Source organism: Pseudophryne corroboree, chromosome 4, assembly GCF_028390025.1.
Source record: "Pseudophryne corroboree isolate aPseCor3 chromosome 4, aPseCor3.hap2, whole genome shotgun sequence".
Classification (NCBI taxonomy): domain Eukaryota; kingdom Metazoa; phylum Chordata; class Amphibia; order Anura; family Myobatrachidae; genus Pseudophryne; species Pseudophryne corroboree.
The window spans coordinates 360714122-360731819 of NC_086447.1; the positions used below are offsets into that span (position 1 = coordinate 360714122).

General features: G+C 46.6%; 1 protein-coding gene across 1 annotated transcript in view; it reads left to right on the forward strand.

The window, feature by feature from the left end:
- ECEL1 (endothelin converting enzyme like 1) overlaps positions 1-17698 on the forward strand; it is a 192538-nt gene that overhangs the window by 121083 nt on the left and 53757 nt on the right. Inside the window, exons 7-8 of the mRNA XM_063916541.1 lie at positions 12811-13033; positions 16255-16353. Coding sequence (XP_063772611.1) covers positions 12811-13033; positions 16255-16353 — 322 coding nt within the window. The remainder of the gene's footprint in view (positions 1-12810; positions 13034-16254; positions 16354-17698) is intronic.

Below are 17698 nucleotides of genomic sequence, written 5' to 3' on the forward strand. Positions count from 1 at the left end.
GGGAAATCCACCTTTTTACCCCAGGTCGCCTCTCAGCAGAAAAAGACACCGTCTTTTCAGGCTCAGTCCTTTCGTCCCCATAAGGGCAAGCGGGCAAAAGGCCACTCATATCTGCCCCGGGGCAGAGGAAGGGGAAAAAGACTGCAGCAGGCAGCCTCTTCCCAGGAACAGAAGCCCTCCCCCGCTTCTGCCAAGTCCTCAGCATGACGCTGGGGCCTTACAAGCGGACTCAGGCACGGTGGGGGCCCGTCTCAAGAATTTCAGCGCGCAGTGGGCTCACTCGCAAGTGGACCCCTGGATCCTGCAGGTAGTATCTCAGGGGTACAAATTGGAATTCGAGACGTCTCCCCCTCGCCGGTTCCTGAAGTCTGCCTTACCAACGTCTCCCTCCGACAGGGAGGCGGTATTGGAAGCCATTCACAAGCTGTATTCCCAGCAGGTGATACTCAAGGTACCCCTCCTACAACAGGGAAAGGGGTATTATTCCACGCTGTTTGTGGTACCGAAGCCGGACGGCTCGGTGAGACCTATTTTAAATCTGAAATCCTTGAACACTTACATACAAAGGTTCAAATTCAAGATGGAGTCACTCAGAGCAGTGATAGCGAACCTGGAAGAAGGGGACTATATGGTGTCTCTGGACATCAAGGATGCTTACCTCCATGTCCCAATTTGCCCTTCTCACCAAGGGTACCTCAGGTTTGTGGTACAGAACTGTCACTATCAGTTTCAGACGCTGCCGTTTGGATTGTCCACGGCACCCCGGGTCTTTACCAAGGTAATGGCCGAAATGATGATTCTTCTTCGAAGAAAAGGCGTCTTAATTATCCCTTACTTGGACGATCTCCTGATAAGGGCAAGGTCCAGAGAACAGTTAGAGGTCGGAGTAGCACTATCTCAAGTAGTACTACAACAGCACGGGTGGATTCTAAATATTCCAAAATCGCAGCTGATTCCGACGACACGTCTGCTGTTCCTAGGGATGATTCTGGACACAGTCCAGAAAAAGGTGTTTCTCCCGGAGGAGAAAGCCAGGGAGTTATCCGACCTAGTCAGGAACCTCCTAAAACCAGGCCAAGTGTCAGTGCATCAATGCACAAGGGTCCTGGGAAAAATGGTGGCTTCTTACGAAGCGATTCCATTCGGCAGATTCCACGCAAGAACTTTTCAGTGGGATCTGCTGGACAAATGGTCCGGATCGCATCTTCAAATGCATCAGCGGATAACCCTGTCTCCAAGGACAAGGGTGTCTCTCCTGTGGTGGTTGCAGAGTGCTCATCTTCTAGAGGGCCGCAGATTCGGCATTCAGGACTGGGTCCTGGTGACCACGGATGCCAGCCTGAGAGGCTGGGGAGCAGTCACACAGGGAAGAAATTTCCAGGGCTTGTGGTCAAGCATGGAAACGTCACTTCACATAAATATCCTGGAACTAAGGGCCATTTACAATGCCCTAAGTCAGGCAAGGCCTCTGCTTCAGGGTCAGCCGGTGTTGATCCAGTCGGACAACATCACGGCAGTCGCCCACGTAAACAGACAGGGCGGCACAAGAAGCAGGAGGGCAATGACGGAAGTTGCAAGGATTCTTCGCTGGGCGGAAAATCATGTGATAGCACTGTCAGCAGTGTTCATTCCGGGAGTGGACAACTGGGAAGCAGACTTCCTCAGCAGACACGACCTCCACCCGGGGGAGTGGGGACTTCACCCAGAAGTCTTCCACATGATTGTGAACCGTTGGGAAAAACCAAAAGGTGGACATGATGGCGTCCCGCCTCAACAAAAAACTGGACAGATATTGCGCCAGGTCAAGGGACCCTCAGGCAATAGCTGTGGACGCTCTGGTAACACCGTGGGTGTACCAGTCAGTTTATGTGTTCCCCCCTCTGCCTCTCATACCCAAGGTACTGAGAATCATAAGAAGGAGAGGAGTAAGGACTATACTCGTAGCTCCGGATTGGCCAAGAAGGACTTGGTACCCGGAACTTCAAGAGATGCTCACGGAGGACCCGTGGCCTCTACCTCTAAGAAAGGACCTGCTCCAGCAGGGACCCTGTCTGTACCAAGACTTACCGCGGCTGCGTTTGACGGCATGGCGGTTGAACGCCGGATCCTGAAGGAAAAAGGCATTCCGGATGAAGTCATCCCTACCCTGATCAAAGCCAGGAAGGATGTAACTGTGCAACATTATCACCGTATTTGGCGTAAATATGTTGCGTGGTGTGAGGCCAGGAAGGCCCCTACAGAGGAATTTCAACGGGGTCGTTTCCTGCATTTCCTGCAAACAGGACTTTCTATGGGCCTAAAATTAGGGTCCATTAAGGTTCAAATTTCGGCCCTGTCGATATTCTTCCAGAAAGAACTAGCTTCAGTTCCTGAAGTTCAGACGTTTGTCAAGGGGGTACTGCATATACAGCCTCCTTTTGTGCCTCCAGTGGCACCTTGGGATCTCAATGTAGTTTTGGGGTTCCTAAAATCACATTGGTTTGAACCACTCACCACTGTGGACTTAAAATATCTCACATGGAAAGTGGTAATGCTGTTAGCCCTGGCTTCAGCCAGGCGTGTCTCAGAATTGGCGGCTTTATCCTATAAAAGCCCTTACCTAATTTTTCATACGGACAGGGCAGAATTGAGGACTTGTCCTCAATTTCTCCCTAAGGTGGTTTCAGCGTTTCACTTAAACCAGCCTATTGTGGTACCTGCGGCTACTATGGACTTGGAGGATTCCAAGTTACTGGACGTAGTCAGGGCCCTGAAAATATATGTTTCCAGGACGGCTGGAGTCAGAAAATCTGACTCGCTGTTTATCCTGTATGCACCCAACAAGCTGGGTGCTCCTGCTTCTAAGCAGACTATTGCTCGTTGGATTTGTAGTACAATTCAGCTTGCACATTCTGTGGCAGGCTTGCCACAGCCAAAATCTGTAAAAGCCCATTCCACAAGTAAGGTGGGCTCATCTTGGGCGGCTGCCCGAGGGGTCTCGGCTTTACAACTTTGCCGAGCAGCTACTTGCTCAGGGGCAAACACGTTTGCTAAATTCTACAAATTTGATACCCTGGATGAGGAGGACCTGGAGTTCTCTCATTCGGTGCTGCAGAGTCATCCGCACTCTCCCACCCGTTTGGGAGCTTTGGTATAATCCCCATGGTCCTTTCGGAGTCCCCAGCATCCACTTAGGACGTTAGAGAAAATAAGAATTTACTTACCGATAATTCTATTTCTCATAGTCCGTAGTGGATGCTGGGCGCCCATCCCAAGTGCGGATTGTCTGCAATACTTGTACATAGTTATTGTTACAAAAATCGGGTTATTATTGTTGTGAGCCATCTCTCAGAGGCTCCTCTGTTATCATGCTGTTAACTGGGTTCAGATCACAAGTTGTACGGTGTGATTGGTGTGGCTGGTATGAGTCTTACCCGGGATTCAAAATCCTTCCTTATTGTGTACGCTCGTCCGGGCACAGTATCCTAACTGAGGCTTGGAGGAGGGTCATGGGGGGAGGAGCCAGTGCACACCAGGTAGTCCTAAAGCTTTTACTTTTGTGCCCAGTCTCCTGCGGAGCCGCTATTCCCCATGGTCCTTTCGGAGTCCCCAGCATCCACTACGGACTATGAGAAATAGAATTATCGGTAAGTAAATTCTTATTTAAAGGGTATTTATTCTCATACGGGTGCTGTGTTAAGACCGACGATTGCGTCGGCATGGGTGTGTAGCGCAATTGCAGCTTGGACAGATGAGCTGACAGATCAATTTGGTACTATGGATAAGGATACTATATTCCTAACTCTAGCCCATATAAAAGACGCAGTCTTATTTATGAGGGATGCTCAAAGGGACATTGGATTGCTAGCTTCCAGGGCTAATGCCATGTCTATCTCAGCGAGAAGATCCTTATGGACTCGCCAATGGACGGGTGATGCGGATTCCAAAAAACATATGGAAATACTACCCTATAAGGGTGATGTATTGTTTGGGGATGGGCTGACGGACCTGGTTTCCACAGCTACAGCAGGTAAATCTAATTTTTTACCATATATTCCCCAACAGCAAAAGAAAGCAACACCCTATCAGATGCAGTCCTTTCGGTCGCACAAGTCCAAAAGAGGTCGGGGATCCTCTTTCCTCGCCAGAGGTAAGGGCAGAGGCAAGAGAGCACCTGCTTCGGCAGGTGCCCAGGAACAAAAGTCCTCCCCAGCTGCTCCAAAACCCACAGCATGACGCTGTGGCTCCCCTGAGGGAGTCCGCACCGGTGGGGGCACGTCTTCGACTTTTCAGTCAGGCCTGGGTCAGTTCGGACCTGAATCCCTGGGTGTTGGAAATAGTTTCCCAGGGTTACAAATTGGAATTCGAGGATGTGCCCCCGCGCCGATTTTTCAAATCGGCCCTACCAGCTTCCACATCGGAAAGGGATGTAGTGTTAGCTGCAATTCAAACGCTGTGTATACAGCAAGTGATAATCAAGGTTCCCCTGCACCAGCAGGGAAGAGGTTACTATTCAACCCTATTTGTGGTCCCGAAACCGGACGGTACGGTCAGACCGATTTTAAATCTGAAATCCCTAAACCTGTACATAAAAAGATTCAAATTCAAAATGGAATCACTCAGAGCGATAATAGCCAACATGGAGGAGGGGGAGTTTATGGTGTCTCTGGACATAAAGGATGCGTACCTTCATGTCCCCATATATGCCCCCCATCAGGAATACCTGAGATTCGCTGTACAGGATTGTCATTACCAATTTCAGACGTTGCCGTTTGGACTTTCCACGGCCCCGAGGATTTTCACCAAAATAATGGCGGAAATGATGGTGGTCCTGCGCAAGCATGGAGTCACAATTATCCCATACTTGGACGATCTCCTGATAAAAGCGAGATCAAGGGAGAAATTGCTGAACAGTGTGGCGCTCTCTCTGAGAGTGCTCCACCAACACGATTGGATTCTAAATCTACCAAAGTCACAGTTGATTCCGACAACTCGACTACCGTTCCTAGGTATGATACTGGATACGGAACAAATGAAGGTCTTTCTCCCAATAGAGAAGGCCCAAGACATCCAGAACATGGTCAGAGACCTGCTAAAACCGAAAAGGGTGTCAGTTCACCAATGCACTCGAGTTCTGGGGAAAATGGTGGCGGCCTACGAGGCCATTACCTTCGGAAGGTTCCATGCAAGGACTTTTCAATGAGACCTTCTGGACAAGTGGTCAGGGTCCCATCTGCACTTACATCGGAAAATAACTCTGTCCCCAGGAACCAGAGGGTCCCTCCTGTGGTGGTTGCAAAGTGCTCACCTGCTGGAGGGTCGCCGGTTCGGGATTCAGGACTGGATCCTGGTTACCACGGACGCGAGCCTCCGAGGATGGGGAGCGGTCACACTGGGAAAGACTTTTCAGGGTCTTTGGTCAGACCAGGAGTCCTGTCTACACATCAATGTATTGGAACTCAGGGCCATTTACAATGGCCTTCGACAAGCGGAGAGTTTTCTTCGAAACCTACCGGTTCTGATTCAATCAGACAATGTCACAGCAGTGGCTCATGTGAACCGCCAAGGCGGGACAAGAAGCAGAGTCGCGATGGCGGAAGCCACAAAGATTCTTCGCTGGGCAGAAAATCATGTAAGCGCTCTGTCGGCTGTCTACATTCCGGGAGTGGACAACTGGGAAGCAGACTTCCTCAGCAGACACGATCTCCATCCAGGAGAGTGGGGACTTCATCAAGAAGTCTTTGCAGACGTAACACGTCTTTGGGGAACCCCTCAAATAGACATGATGGCGTCACGCCTCAACAAAAAACTTCGGAGGTATTGCGCAAGGTCTCGGGACCCTCAGGCAGTAGCAGTAGACGCACTGGTAACACCGTGGGTGTTCGAATCGGTCTACGTGTTTCCTCCTCTTCCTCTCATCACGAAAGTGTTGAGGATCATAAGACGAAGAAGAGTACAGACGATACTCGTTGTCCCAGACTGGCCTCGAAGGGCCTGGTACTCGGATCTACAAGAGATGCTCACAGGAGACCCCTGGCCTCTTCCTCTGAGGGAAGACCTGTTGCAGCAGGGGCCCTGTGTATTTCAAGACTTACCGCGGTTACGTTTGACGGCATGGCGGTTGAACGCTGAATCCTAGCAAAAAAGGGGATTCCGGAAGAGGTCATCCCTACTTTAATAAAGGCTAGGAAGGAGGTGACGATAAAACATTATCACCGTATCTGGCGAAAGTATGTGTCTTGGTGTGAGACCAAGAATGCACCTACGGAAGATTTTCATCTGGGTCATTTTCTCCACTTCCTACAGACAGGAGTGGATATGGGCCTGAAATTAGGCTCGGTTAAGGTACAGATTTCGGCCCTCTCGATTTTCTTTCAGAGGGGATTGGCTTCTCTTCCAGAAGTCCAGACGTTTGTAAAGGGAGTGCTGCACATCCAGCCCCCTTTTGTGCCTCCAGTGGCACCATGGGACCTGAACGTGGTGTTGCAGTTCCTAAAATCACACTGGTTTGAACCGCTTAACAAGGTTGAGTTGAAATTTCTTACTTGGAAGGTGGTCATGTTGTTGGCCTTAGCATCAGCAAGGCGAGTGTCAGAATTGGCGGCTCTCTCACACAAGAGCCCCTACTTGATTTTTCATGTGGATCGAGCTGAATTGAGGACACGTCCGCAATTTTTGCCTAAAGTGGTTTCTTCGTTCCATATGAATCAACCTATTGTGGTGCCTGTGGCTACCGGTGACCTGGAGGATTCCAGATCCCTGGACGTAGTCAGGGCCTTAAAGATTTATGTAGCCAGGATGGCTAGAATTAGGAAAACAGAGGCTTTGTTTGTCCTGTATGCGGCCAATAAGATTGGCACTCCTGCTTCAAAGCAGACTATTGCTCGCTGGATCTGTAATACGATTCAGTAGGCTCATTCTACGGCTGGATTGCCGGTACCAAATTCGGTTGAGGCCCATTCCACTAGGAAGGTGGGCTCTTCTTGGGCGGCTGCCCGAGGCGTCTCGGCATTACAGCTTTGCCGAGCGGCGACTTGGTCGGGGTCAAACACTTTTGCTAAGTTCTACAAGTTTGATACTCTGGCTGATGAGGACCTAGCGTTTGCTCAGTCGGTGTTGCAGAGTCATACGCACTCTCCCGCCCGATTGGATGCTTTGGTATAAACCCCATGGTCCTTATGGAGTCCCCAGCATCCTCTAGGACGTAAGAGAAAATAAGATTTTAAACCTACCGGTAAATCTATTTCTCCTAGTCCGTAGAGGATGCTGGGCGCCTGTCCCAGTTCGGAAACTCTGCAAGACTTGTATATAGTTGTTGCTTACATAAGGGTTATGTTACAGTTGACATCGGTCTTGGACCATTACTGTCGTTTGTTCATACTGTTAACTGGTTATGTATGTTCCAGGTTATGATTGGTGTGGGCTGGTATGAATCTTGCCCTTGGATTGCTAAATCCTGCCTTGTATTGTCCATCTCCTCTGGGCACAGTTCTCTAACTGAGGTCTGGAGGAGGGGCATAGAGGGAGGAGCCAGTGCACACCCATAGTCAAAGTTCTTTTTAGGTGCCCTATCTCCTCCTGCGGAGCCCGTCTATACCCCATGGTCCTTACGGAGTCCCCAGCATCCTCTACGGACTAGGAGAAATAGATTTACCGGTAGGTTTAAAATCTTATTATTGTTATTAAATTGGGGGCATTACTAATATATATCTTTCTATTATACTGGAGGTATCACTATATATTTTTATTATAATGGTGGTATCACCTTCCTGACTTGACAGGCTGAACTTATTTGTCAGTCAGTAGGCCAGCCCACACCAGGCTCACATGAAGCAGCGAGTCTTCCAGCTGGGATGGATGACTGTGTTGTACTGTATGCATGTGTAAGCCAGGGGCGGTGCAGGCCCTCTGGGCTGGCTGACAGCCTTGTAGCTCTGTGCACCAGCTGCAGCATCAGATATTTAAAAAAAAAAAATATATATATATATATATATATATATATATATATATATATACACTGTATAAATCAGCAGCACTCCATTCCATTGAATAAATGTTAATTAGGCCGGTGCCTTCCAGGTGACAACCACAAGGTGGATGTCCATAAATATACAAAGCAAAGCTGCTTGGGAGCCGTGAGTGCCGCTGACTGCTTTGTATATATATATATATATATATATATATATATATATATCTGGTCCACGGCAACCATTGATAATGGGAAACCATCTCTGTCCCTACCATCTATGGTAAAACTAGTTACCATCAGCTGGCAACCATCAATGGTTTCTAAAAATTGATTGTCAATGCCTACATTTCAGCCTTCTCAGTCTGCAGATACAAGAGCTTATATGTTTGCAGACTTATGTTACATCTGTATGTGGAAATGGTTGTTCTGAGCTGGCAATGTGAAAACATTGTAGTTTTGATTTTTTGAAATCAGATTCTTATTGTTCTATTCACTAGTGATTTGCCAAATATTCACTTATCTAACAAATTGTAATACTTATAAGAAGTAAAGTTTCTTTACTATTATTATTTAAAGAACATGTAAAAGGAAAGCCTATTGCAGGTAAAAGGTGGGATGCAGGGGCAGATCCAGAAGAAAATGATAGGGGGGGCACCATGGAAGGGGCAAGTACATTTGCGTGCGGCTTCGGTGCATGTGAGGTGGCGCTTCTTATACAATGCCCACAGTTGTAGCGCTCATTATGCAATGTCCACTGTACTGGTAGTGCCCCTTATATAGACCCCCAAGTAGTGGTGCCCCTTTTGCAATGCCCGTATTGCCCCCAGTAGTAATGTTGCCTGTAGTAATGCCCCCAGTCATTATGCCCCCAGTGGTAATTCCCCTGCAGTCATGACCCCAGTAGTTTACCCCCCCCCCCCTTTAGTTTAGCCTCCCAGTGGTAATGCCCCCAGTAGTTTAGCCACCAGTAGTAATGCCCCCCTGTAGTTTGCCCCGTTGTAGTTTAGCCCCTGTAGTTATCCCCCAGTAGTTTGGCCCCTGTAGTTAAGCCCCAGTAGTTTGCCCCCCCCTGTAGTTTAGCCCCCAAGTAGTAATGCCCCTGTAGTTAAGCCGCCAGTAGTAATGCCCCTGTAGTTACGCCGCCAGTAGTTGGTACCTTTGTAGTTGGCCCCCAGTAATAGTCCCCCAGTAGTTTGCCCCCAGTAGATGCCACCCAGTAATAATGTCCCCCAGCAGTTTGCCCCCAGTAGATACCCCCCAGTAATAATGTCTCCCAGTAGTTTGCCCCCAGTAGATGCCCCCCAGTAATAATGTCCCCCAGCAGTTTGCCCCCAGTAGATGCCCCCCAGTAATAATGTCCTCCAGTAGTTTGCCCCCAGTAGTAATGCCCCTTATGAGTTTGCCCCCAATAGATGACCTCCCAGTAGTAGTGCCCCCAGTAGATGCCCCCAGTAGATGCCCCCCAGAAATAATGCCCCCAGTAGATGCCCCCCAGTAAAAATATCCCCCAGTAGCTGCCCCCAATAGATGACCCCCCAGTAGTAATGCCCCCAGTAGATGCCCCCCGTAATAATGCCCCAGTAGCTGCCCCCAATAGATGACCCCCCAGTAATAATGCCCCCTACGAGTTTGCCCCAATAGATGACCCCCCTGTAGTAATGCCCCCAGTAGATGGCCCCCAGTAAAAATGTCCCCCAGTAGCTGCCCCCAATAGATGACCCCTCAGTAGTGATGCCCCCAGTAGATGCCCCCCAGTTATAATGCCCCCAGTAGTTTGCCCCCCCAGTAGTAATGCCCCTTGTTAATGCCCCCCCAGTAGTAATGTCCCCCGTAGTTTGCCCCCAGGAGATGCCCCCGCTGCATTAAGGAAGAAAAAAACATACTTACCGAGCCCCGTTCCAGCGCCGCTGCAGTCCGACTCCTCCTCCTCCCTGGGCGTCCGCTCCTCAGTCAGCACTATGAGAGAGACGTCATGACTGACGTCTCTCCCATAGCGCACGGCGCACAGTGACAGCGCCGGAAGCCGGAGCTCAGTACTGAGCTCCTGCCTCCGGCTGCCGCTGTGCAGGGAGACGAGCGCCCGCTGGTAACACAATCTCAGCGGGCGCCCGTCATCTCCCTGCGCGGCGCCGGGGGAGCGCAGGGGGAGAACGGGGACGGAGGCCAGAAATGACAGGGGGGGCACGGGCCCGAGTGCCCCCCCCCCCCCCCTGGATCCGCCACTGGTGGGATGGGAGCTTTGCCAGCTTCATATGAAAGATTAGTGTCCCATGAGAGATACGCTCATGTGATGGACAGTTCTGTGTTATTGAAAGTGATATTGAAGGTTTGAGATCTGCAATGTGCAGCGGTGTCACTGGGCAAAATCAATAAAACACTATTCATTTATATAACGGTCAGTGAGGTGACACCTGACACATTCATTGATATAAAAATGGGGCCGTTATTGGCATCTGTCCTTAGGGAGTCATTAGGTCATTTGGTAAGAAAGAATGCAGCAGGGTCAAGCTGAACAATGTTATTGTTTCTATAGAGGTGAAAGGAAGGTCAATTAGAAAACAGACCCAAGTGCTCTCTTTTCATTCTGTATTTTATTAGTTTTCTTTTTCCCCCATTATAGTTTGTTACTTTCTTATTTACCGTCCTTCTTTTTTTGTGTGTTTTTAATTTACATTTGTTGTTTGTTTTCCTTATTACACCATATTGTGACATTTTTACTAGCCATAATTTCCCTTTTTTTTTATTTCAGTTTCTTATTCTCAGCCATCAATCTTTTATTTTTCTCTCACTCTACATTCGCCTTCTCTTTGGTAACCTGCATCTCTTGCTTTGTCGTCTAGGCCCTCTCATTCATTATTCTTCTATTTCTTCTTCCTTCCTTTTAATGTCATACACAGCCTTGGGCTGACTCACAGCTGACATACCACAGCCTCCCCCAGACTGGACTGTATGGTTGGGACATTAAGCTAATGGTCATTGATCTGGTGAGAGTTTGGAGTGTTCTGAATGTCAATGCGTTATGTTTCCGTAGTTATTGCCCGCGCATAGATGCATCACAATGTGGTTTTACTCACTGCAAATGCATTTAGAATTCAGCTGTATAAAACAATATTAGAATATGACATTACTTTATGTATGAAAAGCAGGGGGTTGCTGTATATTTTACAGAACTGAAAATAAAACAGTAGGTTTTTTTCCACTGTGCAATAATGTATTAGGAATATATCATTCCCACTACAGGCAAATAATATAATGCAGGCTTTCTTTGTAAGATATTATAGGAAATGATGACTCAGGATATGCTTATAACAAAACTGTCGCTGTGCATAGACCTCCTGCTTTCTACCTTCCTCTACTGTATACAGAACTGTCTGTATCACTGAACAAAGGAGACTCCTGGAGGATGAGTTCATTAAGAACCTGAAGATTATGCATGTTCCATTTCAATTACTAGGATTACTGATGTACATTGTTCAGAACAATTTATGGATTAAATCTGTTGAATGACTATCTCTAAGGGGCTGTGCAAACAGAATCTTGACTTAATATATGTCCAAAACTCCTCAGCTTAACTCTGTAAGCAGCAATTCCTCAGTTCCTGACATCTCATCTGTGTACTTATAACCCTGTAGCAGCCAGGATGGGGTGTGTGTGGGGGGGGGGGGACTATGGGACTCAGGGTCGACAGTGTCTAGGTTGACACACATTAGGTCAACACTTATTGGTCGACAGTGACTAGGTCGACACAGAGAATGAGTCGACATAGCCATTAGGTGGACATGGAAAAAGGTCAGCCTGAGTTTTTTATATATTTTTTGGTGTCGTTTTCTACGTAAAGTGACGGGGAACCCCAATTTGTGTACCGCATCTCCTCGCATGGCTCGCGCTTCAGGCAAGGTTACTGTTCCCAATTGTAGTCCAAATGGATCGTAAAGTATGAAAAAGTAAAAAAAAAAATGAAAACATTTTTAAAAAACTCATGTCGACCTTTTTCCATGTCGACCTTGTTCATGTGTACCTAATGGTCGTGTGGACCTATTTCCTGTGTCGACCTACTCAATGTCGACCAACAGGTGTCGACCTAATGTGTGTCGACCTAGAGTCCGGATACCGCCAGGGGATGACATGGTGACTACCCCTTTCTCTCTGGGATTGTTTATGTCTATGAAATTATTTCACCTCATATTTGGTGGGAAATTTATAGTTTTTATATAATAATGAAAATGTTGTATGTATGCAAGCCCCGTTCCAGCCACATAACACCCATCCTCTACTCCCTTCACTGGCTGCCTGTAAGATGGCGAATCCTCTTCAAGATTGGCTTACTGAGTTTCAAAGCATTACATGACCAAGGCCCAAGGTACCTGAAACAGCTTCTGATCCCATACTGCCCCACTCGATTACTGCGATCTGTAGATGAAGGACTTTTAGCAGTACCTAGAATCTACCGTAATTCATCTGGGGGTCGAGCTTTTAGTCATGCGGCTCCGACTCTATGGAACTCACTTCCCAGCACAGTGCGAGAGGCCCCAACTATAGAATCCTTCAAAAGTAGACTCAAGACTTTCCTGTTTACTCAAGCATTTCCATAGTGTCTCTTTTAGTATCTTCATGCTTCTGTATTTTATGAAAAATGTACTTCATTATTTTTCTGTACTATATTATGCTGTGTATCTGTTAAGCGCCTTGAGTCCTATTGGAGAAAGAGCGCTATATAAATAAAATTATTATTATTATTATTATTATTATTATTATTATGCCACTTAAATTCAGATGGTCTATATGGAACATCATACAATGTTATTATGCCAGTATGAGCAATGTGATTATACCAATATGATTATATCAAATGCTTCTCACAGTGTCCTTCACAATTACATGCTATGGCGACTAACAGTAGTCCTGAGTGAGCATCTCTCCACACCCTTCCGGGATGCCCTTCATGAATTGTCTAAGGAGATGGAGGGCTCAGAAAAACAGATGGAGCTGGGGAAAGTGTGCCTTAGTCAAGTCAATAAACACTTTGGGATGGCACTGGGAGCTTTGTTTGTAGAAGAGTATTTCTCATCATCCAGCAAAGCCAAGGTAAGAGAAGCACAGAATAAATTAATTATATCATATTTTCGTACTGTATACAGTAAAGCAAAGAATGGTGTATAGATCAGTACAGAACCTGTAATGTTTTGTTTATATGCTGATTCACAATAATGTACAGTACCTGGCCATTTTGCGTTCTGCAGATATGGGAGAGGTGTCCTTTGACCTCGGAGGATTGAATCTGGCACCGCGGCTCGGCACACCGCAGGTGCCTTTAGTCAAGCGAGCTATGAGGAAGTTCCAGTTAGGAGCGAAACGCGTCAGGGAAGTTGCCCTTTGAGGACCCGGTGGACCTTTACCTGTTGCTGTAAACTATTGCGAGAGCATGTGCACCTTTATTGAGAGGTTGATTCCAGGGAGGCGGAGGACGCTACATGCGGCGGCTGTAAGACGGGAGCTCGCTTGGCTAAAGGCACCTGCGGTGTACTGGGCCCCGGTGCCAGATTCAATTCTCCGAGGTCGAAGGACACCTCCCCCATATCTGCAGAACTGACTACCTTGCTGGGAGCACACGTAAATACCTGTATTGGTAAAGATCAAAAAATATCTTTTTCCCATTGCACAATATTGCTTGTTTCGTTTACGGGACATTACCTACAAAAGCATACGGGATTGCTCTTTATAGGAACTCGGACATTGTTTCTGTAACACAGCAGACAGTGAAATCCACTGTGGATAACGTTACATAGTTTTTAATTATATGATCCACCTCTTTTGCATTTAATGTATATTGTGTTTGTAGTCTTGAATACATTTTACTGTTTTTTATATATGAGACTAGTTATTAGAGATTAAAACTCATCATATTATAGATTTCTGTATCAAGTTTATTCATGTCCTATTGCTTCATTCTAAATAAATAGCGCAGGGAGAAAAAGTTATTCTATTTGTTTTACACTTGATTTCTTCAGGTGGATTTATTGGCTTTATCCACAAGCCAATTATTCCTCTGCTGCTATATACAAATATTTGACTAATTGGTGTCTGAAGTATTAGAGGTATTGTTATTGTTATATATACACTGCTCAAAAAAATAAAGGGAACACTAAAATAACACATCCTAGATCTGAATGAATGAAATGTTCTTATTAAATACTTTGTTCTTTACATAGTTGAATGTGCTGACAACAAAATCACACAAAAATTATCAATAAAAATCAAATTTATTAACCCATGGAGGTCTGGATTTGGAGTCACCCTTATAATTAAAGTGGAAAAACACACTACAGGCTGATCCAACTTTGATGTAATGTCCTTAAAACAAGTCATAATGAGGCTCAGTAGTGTGTGTGGCCTCCACGTGCCTGTATGACCTCCCTACAACCCACACAAGTGGCTCAGGTAGTGCAGCTCATCCAGGATGGCAGATCAATGCGAGCTGTGGCAAGAAGGTTTGCTGTGTCTGTCAGCGTAGTGTCCAGAGCATGGAGGCGCTACCAGGAGACAGCCAGTACATCAGGAGACGTGGAGGAGGCCGTAGGAGGGCAACAACCCAGCAGCAGGACCGCTACCTCCGCCTTTGTGCAAGGAGGAACAGGAGGAGCACTGCCAGAGCCCTGCAAAATGACCTCCAGCAAGCCACAAATGTGCATGTGTCTACTCAAACGATCAGAAACAGACTCCATGAGGGTGGTATGAGGGCCCGACATCCACAGGTGGGGGTTGTGCTTACAGCCCAACACTGTGCAGGACATTTGGCATTTGCCAGAGAACACCAAGATTGGCAAATTCGCCACTGGCGCCCTGTGCTCTTCACAGATGAAACAGGTTCTCACTGAGCACATGTGACAGACGTGACAGAGTCTGGAGACGCCAAGGAGAACGTTCTGCTGCCTGCAACATCCTCCAGCATGACCGGTTTGGCAGTGGGTCAGTAATGGTGTGGGGTGGCATTTCTTTGAGGGGCCGCACAGCCCTCCATGTGCTCTTCAGAGGTAGCCTGACTGCCATTAGGTACCGAGAGGAGTTCCTCAGACCCCTTGTGAGACCATATGCTGGTGCGGTTGGCCCTGGGTTCCTCCTAATGCAAGACAATGCTAGACCTCATATGGCAGGAGTGTGTCAGCAGTTCCTGCAAGACGAAGGCATTGATGCTATGGACTGGCCCGCCCGATCCCCAGACCTGAATCCAATTGAGCACATCTGGGACATCATGTCTCGTTCCATCCACCAACGATACGTTGCACCACAGACTGTCCAGGAGTTGACAGATTCTTTAGTCCAGGTCTGGGAGGAGATCCCTCAGGAGACCATCCGCCACCTCATTTGGAGCATGCCCAGACGTTGTAGGGAGGTCATACAGGCACGTGGAGGCCACACACACTACTGAGCCACATTTTGACTTGTTTTTAAGGACATTACATCAAGGTTGGATCAGCCTGTAGTGTGTTTTTCCACTTTAATTTTGAGGGTGACTCCAAATCCAGACCTCCATGGGTTAATAAATTTGATTTCCATTGATAATTTTTGTGTGATTTTGTTGTCGGCACATTCAACTATGTAAAGAACACAGTACTTAATAAGAATATTTCATTCATTCAGATCTAGGATGTGTTATTTTAGTGTTCCCTTTATTTTTTTGAGCAGTGTATATATTTTATGATTTAGCGCCAGGCACAGGTGATTGTTGTACCTAAAATAGATCGACAAGGTCATTAGGTCGACATGAACAAGGTCGACATGGGGAAAGGTCGACATGAGTTTTAAAAAAATGTTGGTGTCATTTTCTTTGTAAAGTGACGGGGTAAAGTGACGCTTCACTAGCCATGCTTCGGGCAAGGTGCCTCGCTGCACCCGCCACAGGTTACTATTCCCAGTAGTAGTCCATGTGGATCGTAAAGTATGAAAAAAGTTCAAAAAAATTAAAAAATTGAAAAACTCGTGTCGACCTTTTTCCATGTTCACCTTGCACATGTCGACCAAGTGACTATGTCGACCTATAGACCATGTCGACCAATCGTGGTCGACCTAATGAGTGTCGACCTAAGTACAGTGGACCTAAAGACCGGATCCCGAATAACCTGCCTTTTCTTAAATGCACAGAAGGATGTTCTTGATCCCAGACATGGTGGCTAGATTCTCCCGACCAGTTCTCTGCAATAAATCACACTATGACATGTAGATATTCCTTTCCTGTACAGCACAGCTGGTGCATATGTAACAATAACAGGCTTCTCTCAATAGTGGCTGTATCTGTGTTCGCTATGCAGGTGCAGCAGCTTGTTGAAGACATTAAACACATACTAAACAACAGGTTGGATGAATTAGACTGGATGGATTTAGAGACCAAGGAAGCTGCAAGAGCAAAGGTGACCTGATCTCAATTAGAACAACTTTTGTTTGGGAAATAGTGTATTGATTGCAGTCAAAATTCATTTGCATCATTTACAGACTTGAGAAATGTTGTCCAGCCAATACTTAGTTTTCATTTTGTAATATCATGGACCTATTGTTGCGCACTTATGCATGTTTTAGATGTATTTTGCTTACAGCAACATAATGGCATTGGGGACTGGGGAGCCAAATTCTGCTCTTTTTTATTACTGGGATTGTGCATATTGGGATATTAATTGCTGAACGCTGAGTAGCTTTAGCAAAACATCTCATCCTGCTCCCAAATGCAATAATAAGTGATTATGTATACAGTGCATCCAGAAAGAATTCACAGCACTTCACTTTTTCCATATTTTGTTATGTTACAGCCTTATTCTAAAATGGAATAAATAAATTTCCCCCCTCAAAATTCTACACACAATACCACAGAATGATAACATGAAAAAAGTTTTTTTTTAGATTTTTGCAAATGTATTAAAAATAAAACACTAAGAAATCACATGTACATAAGAATTCACAGCCTTTGCTCGGTACTTTGTTGATGCACCTTAGGCAGCAATTACAGCCTCAAGTCTTTTTGAATATGATGCTACAAGCTTGGCACACCTATATTTGGGCAGTTTCACCCATTCCTCTTTGAAGCACCTCTCAAGCTACATCAGGTTGGATGGGAAGCCTCGGTGCACAGCCATTTTCAGATCTCTCCAGAGATGTTCAGTCGTATGCTCTGGCTGGGCCACTCAAGGACATTCACAGAGTTGTCCTGAAGCCACTCATTGATATCTTGGCTGTGCGCTTAGAGTCGTTGTCCTGCTGAAAGATTAACCATTGCCCAAGTCTGAGGTCAAGAGCGCTCTAAAGCAGGTTTTCATCCAGGATGTCTCTGTACATTGTTGCATTCATCTTTCCCTCTATACTGACTAGTCTCCCAGTTCCTGCCGCTGAAAAACATCCCCACAGCATGATGCTGCCACCACCATGCTTCACTGTAGGGATGGTATTGGCATGGTGATGAGCGGTGCCTGGTTTCCTCGAAACATGACGCCTGGCATTCACGCCAAATAGTTCAATCTTTGTCTCATCAGACCAGAGAATTTTGTATCTCATGGTCTGAGAGTCCTTCAGGTGCATTTTGGCAAACTCCAGGTGTGCTCCCATGTGCTTTGTACTAAAGAGTGGCTTCCGTCTGGCCACTCCTACCATACAGGCCTGATTGGTGGATTGCTGCAGCGATGGTTGTCCTTCTGGAAGGTTCTCCTCTCTCCACAGAGGAATGATGTAGCTCCGACAGAGTGACCATCGGGTTCTTGGTCACCTCCC